Raw genomic sequence first — 18695 nt, forward strand, 5'->3', positions numbered from 1 at the left:
TGACTGGTCCAGCTTCTCTATTTCCTTGCCAGCATTTGGTATGGTTACTATTTTTTATTTTAGAGATACAATGGTAAAGGCACTGATAGAGATCATTATTGAAAGGAATCTTGCAGTGAATTGCCACAAGACTGTATTAATGTTAGTGAACCACATAAATTTCAGGGGCACATGTCTGCCTCAGAAACTTAGTGGACACACTGATTCTGTAGGAGGTGTGCTTTCCAGAATTAGAGAAAAGAAAAGTAGAATGAGAAAGATGACTGAAAAACGTAAACAATAACTTCAAATGTGCTTGAAAGCATGTCTGAGAATGTATACTGGCAATTGGTGGGGGGGTGCAGGGAGAAGAGAAAGGGAAAGGAACCCACCTGTGTTCAAGTAGAGCAAATGTAGTAATTTATTCAGAATTCATTTATTCAACAAATATTTATCAAGTGCCCTGTTATGAACCAGGAACTCTATAAGGTACATCAGGGCATGGTGATGGCCAAGACAGGTAAGATCCATGACAATTAGAATAACTAGCATTTATTTAGTGACTACTGTGTGCCATATGATCTCTTTCAGTCCTCCCATGGAGACAGATACTGTTTTAACCTCCCATTGCAATGAGGAAACAGGCTCAGAGAGGATAAGTAACTTGTCTGAGGTCACAGCGGTCTGTGTGATGGAGCTGAAATTCAAATCCAGGAGTATCTAACCACTTTATGGTTGGTGGATCTTGCTAAGGGATGGTAAACTTAAGATCCTGGTACGAGGAACACATGGTATTGTACCCCCAGAAACACAACAGGGGAGCAGGGAACCGTCTGGAGAGTTAGAAGAATCAAAGTGCCCTGATTTCCTGGGTCCCCTTTTGCTTTGGAAATCTTTCTGCTTACTTCCTACTTCCTATGTCTCAAAGGCCTTCAAGAGGACAGAATTGTTCCATTTCATTATTAGAAGTTAATGTGGGCCAGGTGCGGTGACTCACACTTGTAATCCCAACACTTTGGGAGGCCGAGGCAGATGGATTGCTTGAGGCCAGGAGTTTGAGAGCACCCTGGACAGCATGGCGAAATCCTGTCTCTACAAAAATACGAAAATTAGCCAGGTGTGGTGGTGCGTGCCTGTAGTCCCAGCTACTTGAGAGGCTAAGGTGGGAGGTTTGCTTGAACCTGGGAGTTCAAGCCTGCAGTCAGCTGCATGCTGCCACTGCACTCCAGCCTGGGCAACAGAGTGAGACCCTGTCTCGAAAGAAAAAAAGAAAAGAAATTAATGTCATCACATCCCTGCTTTTCCGTGGCACTTTACTTATCTTCAGGAGGAGAGACAGCTGGTCCCTTCTGTGCAAGAAGCTATTCTAGCACCTGTTGTTAGGAGGCCCTGGGTTCCCTACAAGCCTAAACCTACAGTCTGGCACATGGTTTAGCTTCTCTGTCCCTCAGTAAGGAGAATCCCTTCCATCTGTTTCTTACTGTCTGCCTATAGTGGGGCAGTGGCTGAGGCCTTTTCCTAGAGCTCCTGACTGTTGGTAGGCTTCTGAACAACTGCCTGTTACTTCTTACAAATTCTCTACTGATCTAGAAGAGTCTCCCTTGTCGCTGTTGGCCTTAACTCTTCCACCAGGCCTGGACACTGCTGAGGCCTGGCCTTGTGGGGTCTGTTGTGAGGTCAGCACTAATCTCAGTGTCAGCTGAGTGATGACCCAGATCACTGAGTTTGGCTTCCCCTTGGGGGCTGGCTGACTCCCTTTTCTTTCCTTATCCGTTTTAACAACTCTTGACTCTTTGGAGGAGGTTGTCCTGCTTTCCAGGAATGTGACTTACATCATGGAAATCTGTCTAGCTTCTACGTGGAGCTGGAAATCTTTGCTCTCATCCCAGGCCATATTTAGAGATTTAACATGGAGGTCCTCAGCTATGTTCATGCCTGCGAAGTGTGATTCAGCATCCTCACACGTTAAATTGCCAAAGCAGAAGGGTTTATATTTAGAGCCTGGACCACGTTGCCTGTGGGAAACTTGAAGTTCTTTTTGGTACTTCAGGTCACTTCCTCTAGCCAGGTTTCAAAGTCTCTTCCCCCTGTCGTGGCAACAGTGGGTCCCAGGTATTTTCTAGGTGAGGTCAAACTGCTAGGCCAACGCTTTTAGGGAGGAGATGTAGTGCTGAAACATGATGCCACCCTCAGCGCTGCCCGGGGAAGCCTGCTGCTTGGCCCTGGGTCTCCCTTACTGCTACTCAGGGATAAGAGGCAAAGCATTTTATTTAAAATTATTTTAAAATTTAGTAACCACTTATGCCAACTTTCTAAAAACCCAAGAGGCATTCATATTACTAATAAGAGCTGGCTGGATGTGGTGGCTCATACCTGTAATCCCAGCACTTTGGGAAACTGAGGTGGGAGGATCACTTGAGGCCAGAGTTTGAGACCAGCCCTAGAAACATTGTGAGACCCCCCCACCTCCATCTCTACAAAAAAAATTTTTTTAATTAACCAGGCATGTAGTCCCATCTACTCAAGAGGCTAAGGTAGGAGGATCGCTTGAACCCAGGAGTTCAAGCCTGCAGTGAGCTATGATTAAACCACTGCACTCAAGCCTGGGCAATAGACATTGTGCTTAGAACCTTGTCTGCTTTTTCTTGTTTATTCTTTATAACCCTGCTAAGTAGATGATATTTTCAATTGCATTGTACAGATGAAGGAACTAATGCCCGGAGAGGTTGAGAACCCATATCTGTGACTGAAGTCCATGCTTTGAGGGACTACATTGCATCTCCTCCCGTGGATAGAAACCTGGATTAAGGCCTTGTCCTTCCTTATAAAGAGTGCTGCAGAATGGTTAACAGGTTTCCCAGGATTCCTGAGTCATCTGGAAAAGGAGTATGTTTCAAAGCATTGTTTGTGGACCACCTGCATCAGGATTCCCCTGGCTGCTTGTTAAAATCACAGATTAACTGACTTACAACCTCTCAGAATAGGGCCAGGGAATCTGCATTTTTGCAAAGCTCAGACTCTAGTCTGAGCAACATGTCCTCTGACATGGTGTCAGAATTTTTTTCACTGACACACTAATCAGTTTCTGGGTAGGCCTAAAACCAACAGTAGGGATTCAGGAGACTATACTGCAGGGGTTGGCAAACTTTTTCTTTAAAGGGTCAGTTTGTAAATAGTTTGGGCTTTGTGGGCCGTATGGGTCTCTGTTGGAGCAATTCAACTCGGGGCTATTATAATCCAAAAGCAACCATAGACAGTTCATAACCATTGGGCATGGCTATGTTCCAATAAAACTTTGTTTTCAAAAACAAGTGGTGGGCTGAATTGGGCTGTAGTTTGCCAACCCCTGATCTAGAGTCATCCTGGCCCACCAGCCCTCTGACAAACCCTGTTTGTGGACCTTATTCTTACACTACTTTCTATTACCTATGGAGAGCTGTATCAACTAAGATAAAATTACCTAATGTAACAGGTAAACCCTGACTCCTAGTGACTTAAGGCAATAAAAAGTTATTGCTCACTCATATCAGAGTCCAGTGAGGCTACTCCTGGTTAGAATCTTCTATGTGGTCATTTAAGACCCAGACGCCTTCATATTGTGGCTGTATCCCTCTTCCGCCCCAGAGTCCTCTCTATGAAGCTAGCAGATAAGAAAAGAGACCAAGGATTATTCATGGGAAGGTTTTTTGGTTTTTGGTTTTTTGTTGTTTTTTTTTTTGAGACGGAGTTTTGCTCTTGTTGCCCAGGCTGGAGTACAATGGTGCAATCTCAGCTCACCACAACCTCCGCCTCCCTGGTTCAAGTGATTCTCCTGCTTCAGCCTCCCAAGTAGCTGGGATTACAGGCATGCACCACCATGCCTGGCTAATTTTGTATTTTTTTTTTAGGAGAGACAGGGTTTCTCCATGTTGGTCAGGCTGGTCTCGAACTCCTGACCTTAGGTAATCCTCCACCTTCGGCCTCCCAAAGTGCTGGGATTACAGGCGTGAGCCACTGCACCCGGCCTTCATGGGAAGTTTTTATGGGCTGGGTCTGGTAGAGGTGCCCCTCATTTCTACCCATATTTCTTTGGCCAGAGCTGTTATTGTTTGGGATCCAGAAACTGATTTCTCAAGTCCATGAGGCCCTTGGTCTCTCGATTCATTCTGTTTTCGTCTATCTTTGCTTGAAACCCCTCCAGTTCTTTCCTGGGCTTGTCTCTTCGTTGTGAAGAACCTTGTTAAGTTCAGCCAAGAGGAGCCAGTGCTCAGCTTCACTCTGATTGTTTCTAGCCACTTTCCCTAGAGCTGCAGGCTTGCTGAGTACATGGTCCACCTTCTGAATGACTGCAGGTGTAAGTTTTACCAAATATTTTGCTACCATCTAATATAGATTTCTATCTCTTCAGCCTCTGAGATCCGTTTCCTCACTGGCTGCTGCCTGCCTACTACTTTAGGTTGTTGTTATTATGGCACTTCTGTATTAGTTCAGGTAAAATGGCAGCTTTAACAGGTAGACTCAAATTCTACCTGATTAACACAACTAAATGTTTGCATTTTGCTCACATCATATTCTAGTACAGATGTTTTTCGTGGTATAGCCTTCCATACAGACATTCTTCATGGTGTGCCTTCCCTGTGGTCAGAGACCCACGTTTTTCCATCTTGAAGCTCTGCCCTCCTGCAGGTCTCTACAGCCTCTCCGTCCAGCTGGCCACAGGCTAGGAGATCAGGCACATTTCAGAGGATGTGCTGGAAGTGATGCATATCCATCACTTCAGCCTATGTTGTCTTGGCCAGAGCTCAGTCACATGGCCACACATCCTGCAAGAGGGACTGGAAAATGTAATCCAAGCCCAAGACAAAAGGAGGACAGGTTTTGGCGTGCACATAACGGTGGCTGCCTTATAGGCCAGGACTCTGGACTGAGGGAATAATGACCAGCAGGGAATAATAATGGCTCATTAGTGGGGGTGGCAGTGGGCAGCCTGCCCTGGTAGAAGAGGTGCTGTCAGTCTTTAGCTAGTATGATTCAAAAGATATACAAATACCTTCATTAATGCAATAAGCATTTACTGCATGTCCACTATGTGCCAGGCAGTAGGCCAGACACTGGGCCTTGGGAGGAGAACAAAGCTCCCCTTGGACCTCTGGGTGAGCCACTCTACTCATAACCCTTGTGCTGGAGGCCTAGAGGCCAGAGAGCGTAGGAAGGGAAGAGGGAAGTGGCTAGGTCTTTTTAACTGGCTGGTTTGAGTGCCTCCTACAACCCAAGAAATGCAGCCCATATAGGTCAGCCTGGTTCCCACTATTAGCAAGCATCCCTCTGCGGTATATTGAATGAAATGTAATAAGAGGGAAGGGAGGGCAACACACAGTGGACATTCTCTTTATAGCTCACTCCCTGGTTGTTTTCATAGGACATTGTTTTCCTTCTGTGAGGCATCTAAGGAAGGTGGTGGGTCTAGGATGTAGGGTTATGTGTTTGTGTCTGGCTGCTGGTAAAGTTAGGGAATCGGCACCATGTCTCAGAACCCCCTCAGCAGATCTGATGGCAGCACAGGGAGGACCCAGTGCTCCACATCCTCACTTTTTTCGTGTTCTTGGCTATTCATGTTAGAAGCTGTTGCTGTTGTTGATTTCCTAGTGGGCCTGGCTGAAATTGAAGCGTCGGGTTGAACTCTGGGCAGACAGAACATTTAGTCAACAGCCATTGGGCATCCGCTCTGTGCCCGATCTCTGTCCAAGTCCACCAGCACTCCTCTCACTGGAGCGGCCAGTAATGCGGGCTTGGTGACTGATATGTAGGGCAATGGCAGTAGCTTCCAGGAAGGTTTTCAAAATGGGCTAAGAAAATGGGCATAGAGGACATATTTAATACAGACTGGAATTGACCATGGAGGGAAGGTTTTTATTCTTTTTTGGAGATTTTTGGGTAGCAAATCTTATCACTAAAAGCAAGAATGTAGCCTGGGTAATTTCTGGAACACTCTTTCAAACTGCATACGTTGATTTGTTGCCCATTTTCAGCTAAGAGAGAGAGGACTACAAAAGGTTAAATTTCTCATATAAGATTAATTCAGCCATCTCTATGAGATGGTGGAAGCAGAATACCATTAGACTCTCTAATCTCATTTCTCTCATGCTGTCTTTCTTGGAGCCTGTCAAACAGTGTCCTGGCAGAAAGTCAGTTCTCTGCTTGCTAAACATCAGAGTCAGTCTCTTTCTGCATGTGCCAAGAGGGCTGTAATTTAGAAAATGTAACCTACCGTTTAAGGAAGGATGAAAAGGTACTAAATGCACCTTTCTTTGCATGTTAGATCCCAAATATTTTGAATCTAGTAAACATGTTATTCCTATATAATTTTATTTTCTATGTTATCGTAGAGTTATTTGCATGACATATTAGAACCAAACTTATTAAAACTGTTTATATTTTGTGGATCTCATGTGGTTTCATGAGTATTGCTTGGTTGCTAAATATACTAACTAATAAGATATGTGCCTTTTGAGTGTGCAACTGTGCATTCAGGATGAAAACGTAGTAACAATTTTGCCCTTGTTTTAATTGCTCTTCAACAACATGTGATTTTTGAAATCTGATGTAAGCCTTTTTTGGGGGTGGGTAGCTGCTGCTATGTAAAAAGCTGAAAATACTTGGACACTAGATTTTCTGTTAGTTCTGGTCTTTTTTCATATTGCCACATAAAAATCCTAAATTAAAGGGGGATAGGGGGTGGAGCCTACCAGGATTGTGAAGTTTCTTTCTCTTACTTAAAATATAGCATTAAATAATGCTGGTTATTTTTATGTTGCATATTTGGGACAAAGAGGCTCTCTTAAACGAAAGATAATTGCAAGATCCGGTTCAGCAGCTTTGTCCCTTGCCTCAAGTTTACTGCAGGGCTTCTCTCCTCTCTGGTTATACAGAAATGAAATTATAAACCACCAGTAGCCTTGGAAATTTCAATCGATTCCAAATGACTAAATATTTAATTCAATCATTGCCTATACTTCCAGGGATGACTCTGGCATTTGCTTTTTATTGAGGGCTCCATGAAAGCCAGGCTCTGCAATGGCTGCTGGGGACTGTGTCTGTTGCAAGGAGGCTCCCCTGCAGTGAGGAGCCGGGGCACTGCAAGTCTCTTCCATAGCAGCCCTTTTTGCAAATGGTAGTTGATTTTTGCAGAAGGTTTGTGGCCAGATCGCTATGTATAATACTGATGAAGCATTTTTGTTCCAGCTCTGTCTCGGAAGACCTAGGCTGTAGACGTGGGGATTTCAGTAGGAAACATTATGGATCTGTGGAGCTGGTAAGTTTATGCTGTCTGTTCAGTGGTAGTACATTGATTTAGATTAGAGACGATCGCCAAGCTCATCAGATCTTTTGTTGTATATTTACTGTTAGACCATGTGGGTACAGTGTAAGGATTGGATTGGAATAAATAACTACACAAAGGCTATGATAATTTGATCATCTTTATTTATTTGTTTTTATTGTTACATACTTTTAATCTTGTCTTCCAGTTTGTTAAAAATATGTTATGGCTTGGTATTTTTCTCTGTGTATATAATTAAATAAAACAATTTATGAATTAAGAAAAGTGGCATTTGGCTTATATATGATCTTTTTCCTAAAAGTTTATAAATCTAGTTTTCAAGGTTTAAGTATTATTGAAATACATATTCTGATTTTCTGTATCTTTGCTTTCTGGGTATGTGGTAGGCGTTAGAATATTTATGAGAGCTATTTTTTCCTGTTAAAAGCATATTGTTGGACTAGATAAATGACTATTATAGATGATCAATATTTGGAATGAAAATATCTACATTTTCCTTAATGAGAGACATTGGGGTTTGTGCTATGATTTTTAAAGATTGTATGTTTTCATTTTAAAAGAGCCATAATGAAAGCATATAATAGTCTCAATATTTTTTAAAGATAGAATGTGATTTTTTTCCAATTACATGGAAATCTGAACAAATTTTCAGAAGAGAAATGTGCTCATAAAATTGTGTTGATTATTATTTAACACTATTAATGATGTTGTCTACTATTTCTATTTATTAAAAATGAGTTGCTTGTATCTATTTGTGTAGTACCCAATTTTCCCCTATTAATATAAGCTGCATCCTTGCAGAGTTTAAGTAGTAGAAAAATTTATACCAGAGTTGTGTACCAGTGGCGTTCTACTTGAACTCAAGCATATATTATAGACTTGACTGTACCTAGCCTGGAGCTGAAAATATAAAATTAGTAAAAGATTTGGTCCTTGTTCTTAAGGAGCTTACTCTCCTCTGGCTGGGCAGATAAGACACGTAAAATATGTGAAGAATGAATTTAGCCACATAAAAGATACCTCAGTTGATTCAGTCAACACCTGTTCTGTCTGTCACTGGTGACACCACACCACTTAGACCACCACCTCCCCTGAAGGAGCAGGTACATAGCTATAAGTCAGAGTAGGAATTGATACTGTGAAAAAGATGCATGTAGAGCACCACAGGGGTTCAGAGAAGGGAGAAAGCACCCATTCTGGCCAGGGATCTCAGAGACACACCATGGAAGACCTTGCGGAGAGCTATGGGATGTGGGTTAGTGGCAGAGAGGATAGACAGTGGGTATGAGCCAACAGCATGATTCCTGGCAATGCCATGTTCCAAGACAGTGAGCAAATGGTCCTGCCTAGCAAAGAGCTTTGTGATTACAAAGCAAGCAAGCTTTGGAATCAGGTAGGCCTAGGTTCCTATAGCAGGTCTATTACTTATCTTTGTGACCAATTAGGTTACTTCTCTGAACCTCAGTAATGCTGAAGAACATGTGCTCTGAAGTCATTCTTGTTTCATCATTCACTAATTGTATGATCTTGGACTTCCTTTGGCATCAGTTTTCTCATCTATAAAATGGGGATATTTCTATTATCTACCTTAGAGGGTTGTTATGAGGATTAAATGAGATCATGTACATAAAGTACTTAGCACATAAGCACAGTTTATGTTAACTAGCTGCAGACATAAAGACAAAATTCAGCAGCAAAAGTAGAGCCTTGACTGTCAGGTGAACACTTTGGACTTGGCCTAGTAAGTAATGTGGAACTCGTATAAACAGTGACGATACTACTTGGGAGAGATAGCATGGGTGTGAAAGATGGACTCTTTAAAGATGTGGGGAAATCACAGAATATCAGAATGGAAAAGTACTTGAGAGCAGTGGTTCTCAAACTTGAGCAGACATCAGAACTCTCTGGAAGGCTGATTAAAACATAGATTGCTGGGCCCTAGTCCCAGAGTTTCAAATTCAGTAGATCCGAGGTTAACCTACAATTTGCAATTCTAACAAGTTCCCAGATTGATACTGATATTGCTGGTCCCAGGATCGCACGTTAAAAAGCTCTGCCCCAGAGGACCTCAGCTAGGTTATCAGTTATCCTCGGCCTGATGAGGTATCCAATCGACCAAACATTGTTCAATCCATTTGTTCACTGGGAAAAACATCCATTTGTTTTTCCTCTGGGGCCATGACTGTGTGTATGTGTATTTGTAGTTGACTTTTTAGAATATTATAAAATAAAATATAAATGTATTTTAAAATTCCATGTATAATCTTACCTTGCAGCAACTGTTTTCATCTCCTTTTGGTTCCTTCCAGTCCTTATAGCTACAAACTTCATTTTTACATTGTTATAATGAAATTATATATTTAATTTTGCATTCCTCTTTTTCCATTTATACTGTATTTTCTAAATGTCTTCTCATATAGTCTTAAGAGTCATATTTTAATGGGTATATGATAGGCCAACAGAGTGATAAATGATTATCTGTGTAAATTTTGTAAAATTAGGTCATTCCTCATTTTCCCATATTAAAAATGACGTGCGCTGGTGGTTGGAAAGGTTGGGAAAAGTGAAATGAGCAGAGCTCCACTCTTGTTATCTGAGGATCTCTTGAAATTCTGACTGCAGTGTTTTAAAAGGAGAGTGATGTTTCCTCTCACTTCTGAACAACAGAGTATTATTAAATTACAAACCATTATGTGTCATAGGTTTATGAAAAAATGAGTTTGACTTTTCTTACGCCTGGTGTGATGAAAATTGTTGGGAACCCAATAAGTGTTGGGCGTCTTGGAACTCAGACTTTTCAGAAAGGCACCTAAGATTATATAAAATTGAAATGTTAGCATGAACTTCTCCTGACCTTGAACAAGTCACAAGTCTTGTGAAGAATGAAGCTCGGCCATTCGTATCAGTAATGAGAGAAGACTTAGGGCTTAGTTCTCTAGGTTTCCATCCTGCCTTAGTTTGGTGATGAGAAGGTGGAAACCCAGATCTTGACAGACTCGTGGGAGAGCTACTTAGCATTCTTTCAACACATATTTATTGAGGGTCGTCCATGTGTCAGGCACTGTGCAAGTCACTGAGAGTGAGGGGAGAGACGCAAAACCATTTTTCTGCTCTCATGGAGCCTTCGCTTTAGAAACCAGTAGCCTCACACTGTGTCCCCAGGCTGTGTTGTATCTGGATCTCAGCTGTGTCCCTGCCTTAACCAGGGATTGTTTCCTGAACAGAGATCTGTTCACTCTGGGTCAAGTATAAAGCAATTCACTGAAAGGATATGGGTGAATCTCACGGAAGGGAAGTGCAGCTGCGCCTCATGTGATGGAAAGGCAGCAAGCCACTATTTTCTTTCTCTCTGGTCCATATGCTTTCTTGTCTTTACATTTATCTGTGTCAGTATCATTCTCCTCTCTGCAGAACAGCTTCCTCTGATGGCACAGTTGCCTCTCTCCAGCTCACTTTTCCCAGCAGCCAAAGTGGTGTTTTCCTTTTTAGTTTATTTTTTATTGTGGTAAAACAGACACAACTAAACTTTTCCATTTTAACTATTTTTAAGTGTACAGTTCAGGGGGCATTAAATACATTTACTTTGGTGTACAACCATCACTGCTATGCACTTTCAGAATGTTTTCCGTCATCCCAAAATGAAACTCTTTATCAATTAAACACTGTATTCCTATTTGGCAGTTCCTCAAAAAGCTAAAATCAGAGGTTTCCAGCCCCAGGTAACCTCTATTCTACTTTCTGTCTCTGTGAATTTGCCTATTCTAGATACCTCCTGTAAGTGAAATCATGAAATATTTGTTCTTTTGTATCTGGTTTTATTTCTCTTAGCATAATGTTTTCAGGGTTCATCCATGTGATAGTGTGTATCAGAATTTCATTCCTTTTTATAGCTGAATAATATTCCATTGTATGGATACACCACATTTTGTTTATCCATTTATCTGTTTTGTTTGTTTGTTTGTGAGACAGGATCTCACCTTGTCACCCAGGCTGGGGTGCAGTGGCACAGTCATGGCTCACTGCAGCCTAGACCTCTTGGACTCAAGTAATCCTCCTTCCTCAGCCTCCCAAGTAGCTGGTATTACAGATGCATGCCACCACACCTGGCTAATTTTTTTTATTTTTAGTGGAGACGAGGTCTCTCTATGTTATCCAGGCTGGTCTTGAAATCCTGTACTCAAGCAAGCCTCCTGCCTTGGCCTCCCAAAGTGCTGGAATTACAGGCATGAGCCACCGCACCCAGCGTGTTTATTGATTCATCTGTTAATGAACACTTGAGTGGTTTCTACATTTTAGCTATTAAGATTAATGCTGCTATGAAAATGGTGTACAGATACCTATTGGAATCCTGCTTTTGATTCTTTGGAGTATATTAACTAGGAATGGAATTGCTGGATCATAAGGTGATTCTGTTTTTAGCTTTTTGAGGAACTGCCAAACTTGTTTCCACCGTGGCTGTACCATTTTACATTTCCACCAGTAATGCACAAAGTTTCTAATTTCTCCACAATCTTGCCAACATCTGTTATTTTCCATTTTTAAAATAATAGTCATTGTAATAGTGCAAAGTGGTTTCTCATTGTGGCTTTGATTTGCATTTCCCTAGTGATTAGTGATGTTGAGCATCGTTTCATGTGCTTACTGGCCATTTGTATATCTTCTTTGGAGTAATGACTATTCAAATTCTTTGTTCATTCTTGAATTGGGTTTTTGTGTTTTTGTTTTGTTTTGTTTTGTTTTGCTGTCAATTTTTAGGAGTTATTTTTATATTCTGGTTATTTGTCCCTTATCGGATGATTTGCAAAAATTTTCTTCCATTCTGTGGCTTTTTTTTTTTTTTTTTACTCTGTTGACAGTGCCTTTGATGAAATAAAATTTATTATTTATTGTGTTGTCTATGCTTTTGGTGTTATATCCAAGAAATTATTGCCAAATTCAATGTCCAGGAGATTCTCCCCTATGTTTTCTTCTAAGACTTTTATGGTTTTAGCTGTTACATTTATGTCTTTGAGCCATTTTGAGTTCATTTTTTCTATGTGGTGTGAGGTAAGAGTCCAGCTACATTCTCATGCATCTGGACATCCAGCTTTCCCAGCACCACTGGTTGAAAAGAATGTCCTTTCCCTATTGAATGGCCTGGTACCCTTGTCAGAAATCAATTGACTATAGATGTGAGGGTTAGTTTCTGGGCTTCCCTTCTATCTCATTGGTCCATATGTCTGTCCTTATGACAGAATGATGTTTTAAAATGTTGACAGCACAATGTCTTTTCCTTCTTAAAATGTTTCTTCAGCTGTTCATTGTAATTCAAGGTCAGACCATGTACCAAGCCCTACAAGAACCTATGTGATCCTTACCCTTATCCTTTCTCTTTCACCTTCTTTCATGCCGCTTCCTCACTGTGCCTCAAATGTCTGGCCTTTATCCTGGTCTCTAGAACATGCTGAGCTCTTTCCTATCCCAGGATCCCTGTACTTACTAGTCATTCTTACTGATGGATTCTTGGGGCTTCTCACGGCTGATCTCAGCTTAAATACCATCTTCTCAGAGGGGCCTCCCCTGACCATCCCATGAACATTAGTTCCCTTCTCTGCTATTCTCTAACTCAACATCCTATTTGTTTTCTTAGCAGTGCTTATCACAATCCATATTCATTTCATTTACCACTTACTACTCTGTCTTCTTCATTGTTTTATTTCTAAAACCTGGCACAGGGCCTGGCACATACTATGTTCTTATAAATTTTTTTTATTACTGAAGTGATTTCTGCCCCACCCCGCCCCCCGCCCAGTCCCCATGGTTTACATGGGTTACAGCTCTATTGGCCACTGTGGTCTCTTCATTCTTGGATCCTAATTTCAAATTCCAAATAGAATACTATGGATTGTTTCCTCTTTGTTCAGTTATCTATCCCTGATTCAAACACTTGTGCTCAGGGTAGTGGGGTCATGGACTATAAACATGGCTTTTGAGGCCCATTCCCTCAGCAATGCTTGTGGACAGGGCAGATTTTCTCTGGAGATGACATAGACAAGTCAGTTTCAAAGAAAAGCATGAACTGAGCTGCAACTCCCAAATGTGTTCATTAACATTCCTTCATATAGCGATAATTTAAAAGCTCAAACTAAAGGCACTTAGTGAAAATTTCTTCCTCTGCTGATGGACTCCCTTATCTCTGAACTTTTTTAAATACCATAAATAAAGGTATAGATTATGAACTCCCTAAAAAATAGGAATAATGTTTATTTGCCACTGTATCTCTAGAACCAAGCACAATGCTTAGCATTAGCTACTTAGTTACTATTGATTGAATGAGTGAATGATCCAGTTTGATTGAAATTAGAGAGTGGCCTAACTCATCAAAAGTAAATAAAGGAAAGAGAAAACAAGACTCTTTGATTCCCCCCTCAACCAATATACTTAGACTCATTAGCTCGCAGTGCATTTCATCTAAAGCGTATGCCATTTTTCTTCCTGATGAATTGCAAGTCTTGTCTCTCATGGCGGCATTCTGGGCAATACACAGCTATCACACCATCAACCATTCTTCATCACTTTATATTGAAATCTGTCAGAAAAAGCAGAAGATTGTTTGTAGCTTTTATTGATCTTTTTTTTGGCCTTTAAACTGGATGGCTAGGAAATTGATACAGTATCAATGATAAATGGTATCGGCAGGATATAGACCTCTCCCCTCCCTAGCCCAGCTGCTGACTCTCATAAAACCCCGTATCTTAATACTTCTGGGTAAGTAATGATCTGCTGGTGATTTCAAGTCAGGATAAAACAGGGTAGTATATTGTCCATTCCTTTTTAAGCTTGTTTCTTAATGACTCAAACCTGCATTTAGATGAACTGCATGCATGCTCCCCTGCTATATAGGAAATAAATATATCAGTGCTTCTCTATACAGATAGCGTGATTTCATTGTCATGAACTCAGGGTAGCCTCAAAAGGTATCTGGCTATACTGTCTAATAACTACCAAAAGAACGGTTGATGATGAACTTGCTTGGCATCTGCAGATTTTAACATTTGAGGTTTTGACTGAGGACTCTTGGAGTCTGATATGTAGTAAATTGTATTTTTGTTCAGGCATGGATTGGAATTATACCTGTGGGACTGTTGTACAGAAAGACGATGCTTTGCTAATGAGTGATTTAACTGCCTGTCCAGCATCCCTAACACAACTCAGTTTTGTGCTCTACTCGAGGTTAAGTAGGGTTTTTGCTTTCAAAGGCATTTTATGGGAGAAATTATATTCTATCTAGTATTACCAAACTGAGAGATTAGTGAGGGTACCAGCATATTTCCCTCAGGAACATCAAAATATCAAGACTTCAGCATTCTATAGCTAAAATCATAATTTTGACAGATGTTCTTTAAAATTTATCTGGTTTGTACCTGTGTCTGACATAGCAGGTCAACCCTTGTGTGTGTGTGTGTGTGTGTGTGTGTGTGTGTGTGTGTGTGTGTGTGTGTGAGAGAGAGAGAGAGAGAGAGAGAGAGAGAGAGAGAGAGAAAGAGAGAAGGAGTCTTCTTGCTCTGTCCCCTAGGCTGGAGTACAGTGGCTCGATCTCGGCTCACTGCAACCTCCGCCTCCCAGGTTCAAGTGATTCTCCTGCGTCAGCCTCCTGAGTAGCTGGGACTAAAGGCACACACCACCACACTTGGCTAATTTTTGTATTTTTAGTAGAGACAGGTTTCACCATGTTGGCCAGGACGGTCTTGATCTTCTGACCTTGTGATCCACCTGCCTCGGCCTCCCAGTCAACTCTGTGGATATCTCCAGATACAACATATATCTTAGAACATTCACCCACAAGTTACCATGTTTTAAATGTATGGCTGGTGCTTTTTTGATATTTTTACTGCCCCTGTTGGTGATTGGTAGTGCTCACTTTTAAACTTTTTCAGGCCAAAATTATTGTAACCGTTTTCTGATGATGTAGAATTTTGAGACCTTAATCGTTACTTTTTATACATTAGAATGGAATCAGAAATCTTATATTCTGGTTATTATTTTATTATTTTTATTATTCGTTTTAACATTTTATTCAACGCTTACCATGTACCAGTCTCTGTTGAATACTTTAGATGTATTTATTTATTTAATCCCCACAAAAAACCATATGAGGTAGGCATTATTTGATTAGGCCACACACTGTGGATGCTCAGAAGACATTTGTGAATATTAAATGGATTCCCATTTAACTGATGATATCAGAGCGGTCCCACAGCTAGGAAGGAGCAGGAGTGACATTTAACCCCAGGTCTGTCTGCCTCCAAGAGCCCCTGCGCTTAATCTCTTCGCCTGCAAGCCCATGCTCTTAAAGCCCTGCTGTGTGTAGAGTGTTTCCTAAGAAAATTAGGTTGATCGTTAGAACAAATACCGCTGTCCTTAATCAAAAGCATAAAGTAGCTCTGCTTTAGGTTTCCATTCCAACATACAATTTCAAACTGTTTTTTGTCCAAATCTTAACAAAACCTTGCTGTTAAGAATGTCCATAAGGAGTTATCCAAAGATACGCCCATGCCTTAAATGGTTTAAATTTAATTCCTAGATCAAGCCCAACCATAAGTTAGCCACAAACACTCAGCCTAGCTTTGTTGGCCCCTCTCAGACTTGCTTTTCTTGACTTGTACCATGGCATTATGCCTTTAACCTGCATTGATGGACAGAGTGGGAAGCAGTCAGACAGATCTTGGTGGTGTGTTGCTTGTAGGATGCTGCTAAGAATTTTATGGTTGTCATATACAGAGTCTCCTTTAAAAAGACCTATGAGAAAAAATTTTTCTCAGGACCAAAAAGTGCCATGCTTCTGCTGAGAAGCTGGTTTGTTGTTAACCTTGTAAGCATTGGGAATCCTGTAAATGAAAGGGCTTTTCCTCTTTGCATTGGCTCCTAGGAAGCTCAGAACTCCATTTGTGGCTTACCTCTAACAGTCTTAAAGGACTTTATAACATACATCCTCATCCCATTCTCTTGTTTTCAGTTTATTTACCTACACTTGAGTTTCCCTTGTTCTGAGTGTGCTCAGTGTCTCATTTTATCCTTTAAGTAAGATACATGTAAGTAAGCTGCTTTTAAATCCTTTCTAAAAAATAAAGTAGAGCATAAACATGAAAGTATTTCTGTATCTAGCCCTTAACAGCATAATCCTTCTGTCCTCCATTGACAGAATTTTGGTTTGTAGAATAGCTTTGATGCTTGTCTCCTCCCTACCCTACTTTTTGATACAGTATGATTTTATGACCTATTTTTCTAGGATCAACAAAACTTGGGGAGAATTAACACCACCTGACCAGCCATTTGGTGACCATCTTGAGCTCCGAGTGCTGTGTTAATGACATGCATAGCTGGGGCACAAACTGTAACAAATCCACCAGCTGAACACATGCTGTAATAAGAATATCAGACAACTTCTCCAAATTTTCCCAGACAAAATCAACCTTGGGAAGAGCCACCTCAGTGATACCAGACATCAGCATGCTCTCCAGTTTCAAAACCAGAGTTACAGGTACCCCACTCCCTCCTTTCTGAGTCCTGACTTCCTCATGCTCTCCCTAGAGGCCACAGGAGTCTCCCATTCCTGTGCCACTCAAGGCTCTCCTCCTCAGGGCAAGTCTCTCTGCACCTCCGTGCTGCTCTCCTGCAGCCACCTTGGCTCGGCTCACAATCTGAGGCTCCTCAGCCTTATGCTGGTATCCTGGGAGTCTCTGTTCTTTGACTCCAGTAGTCTTCAACTGATGGGATATGGTCCCCTGATGTACATAAAAACACTTCCAAATGTTGATCAATGTATAATAGTTTATTTTTCATATAACCAGAAATACAAACTGTGAACACACCACTTACCTGGTTAACTCTTCAGCAAAGGAAATTGAGTGGAGCAGTTTTCTACCTTGATTGTGGTTTCATACACTCAGGAGGCAAAATTCACTTACGTTTCTAAACACGCAGACTTTCTTGGTGTCTGGTAACAGCCGTTGCCTTGCACACCTTACTTGTACCGGATCATTCTCTGCCCTGCATCATGGCTTGTCATGTGCCCGCCTCAACTTTCAGATAAGCAAGACCAGGCTCAGCAATAGGCATCATCTGTTGTAACAGGAATAAATTTTAAACTTGATTAAAATATAGAATGTAATATACCTTTATGTACTGCTCTTAGCAATAGAATATATTTTCTTTTCTCAAAGTTGCTTTTTTCAGAACCTATGTTTTCTTCTGAACTTATGCAGGCCTTCCCTCAAAATTGTAGTGTTCATGTGTCATGAACATGCATAGAGTTTGAAAACCACTCTTTTACCTCTTTGGGGCTGTTGAAGAGGAATTTGGTGTTTTTGCCAACCTTTCCCCACATGGGCTGTGGACTTTAAGAGCTCTCTTTGTGGCCGGGCGCGGTGGCTCACGCCTGTAATCCCAGCACTTTGAGAGGCCGAGGCGGGCAGATCATGAGGTCAGGAGATCGAGACCGTCCTGGCTAACACAGTAAAACCCCGTCTCTACTAAAAATACAAAAATTAGCCAGGCACGGTGGCACGCGCCTGTTGTCCCAGCTACTCAGGAGGCTGAGGTGGGAGAATCACTTGAACCCGGGAGGCAGAGATTGCAGTGAGCTGAGATCTCACCACTGCACTTCAGGCTGGACGACAGAGCAGACTCACTCTCAAAAAAAAAAAAAAAAAAAAAAAAAAAAGCTCTCTTCTTTTAGGCCCTCAGAGGAAAGTCTAGCCTATTTAACTTATTAACTGCCCCTTGGCAGGCAACTTGGAACAAGTTTCCCTGGGGTGCAGGATCCAAGATAATTTGAGGCTTCATCAACCTCTCTCTTGGTGCCCTTAAGATGGAACCCTTGTCTTTCAGCTTTCTCCTGTCTCAGGGCAAGTTTCTATTTTCTTAGGGCACATATCCATTCCACAGGTTAGAACAGCTTTTGGCCCTGTTTGTTAAAGAGGGGAACATCCGTGGGTTCTGAAATTTGCTTCCCTTTTATTTCACTAATCAAATTTAGGGAAAGTCATGCAAAAAAATCCAGCGTAGCTTGCCACAATTGGCTTACCATAAATGGCTGGCTCGTGGTGTCACACTGCCACTGTTAGTTGAGCTATAAGCAATATTTTTATGTTGAACATTTTACCCATGTAATTAAAGCAGTTACTTTGGGTTCTTTTATGTGTAAGAAAAGGATTGTATGCTTTTTGGCCTCAACTTTTTAATTGGTCTATTGTAGTTATCATAGTGTTGCAGTCTTTTAAAATATAATCTCAAACTGTGTGTGCATAATAGATGTGAAGGCCTTTTAATTACTTTGGAGTACATTTCGGCCATTCTCTAAATTCTCTTTTTGCTCCTCATAATGGTTCCACAGTTTCCCTTCTTACTTTCTCCGTTT

The 18695-nt window shown here is 41.3% G+C and overlaps 1 protein-coding gene across 10 annotated transcripts in view; it reads left to right on the forward strand.

Moving 5' to 3' along the window:
* The window catches only part of LOC105463942 (GTPase activating Rap/RanGAP domain like 3), a 172125-nt gene that overhangs the window by 33641 nt on the left and 119789 nt on the right, over positions 1–18695 (forward strand). For 6 of the 10 annotated variants that reach the window (XM_011711410.2, XM_011711413.3, XM_011711408.2 and 3 more), the window contains one exon: positions 7201–7270. The exons of 1 other annotated variant lie outside the window; for it this stretch is intronic. In XM_011711410.2, coding sequence (XP_011709712.1) covers positions 7201–7270 — 70 coding nt within the window. Of the gene's footprint in view, positions 1–6145; positions 6248–6705; positions 7130–7200; positions 7271–18695 lie in introns of those variants that run through there. 3 more of the 10 variants (XM_011711414.3, XM_011711415.3, XM_011711411.3) reach the window with 2 other exon arrangements.

This window comes from Macaca nemestrina, chromosome 14 (genome assembly GCF_043159975.1).
Source record: "Macaca nemestrina isolate mMacNem1 chromosome 14, mMacNem.hap1, whole genome shotgun sequence".
Lineage (NCBI taxonomy): Eukaryota > Metazoa > Chordata > Mammalia > Primates > Cercopithecidae > Macaca > Macaca nemestrina.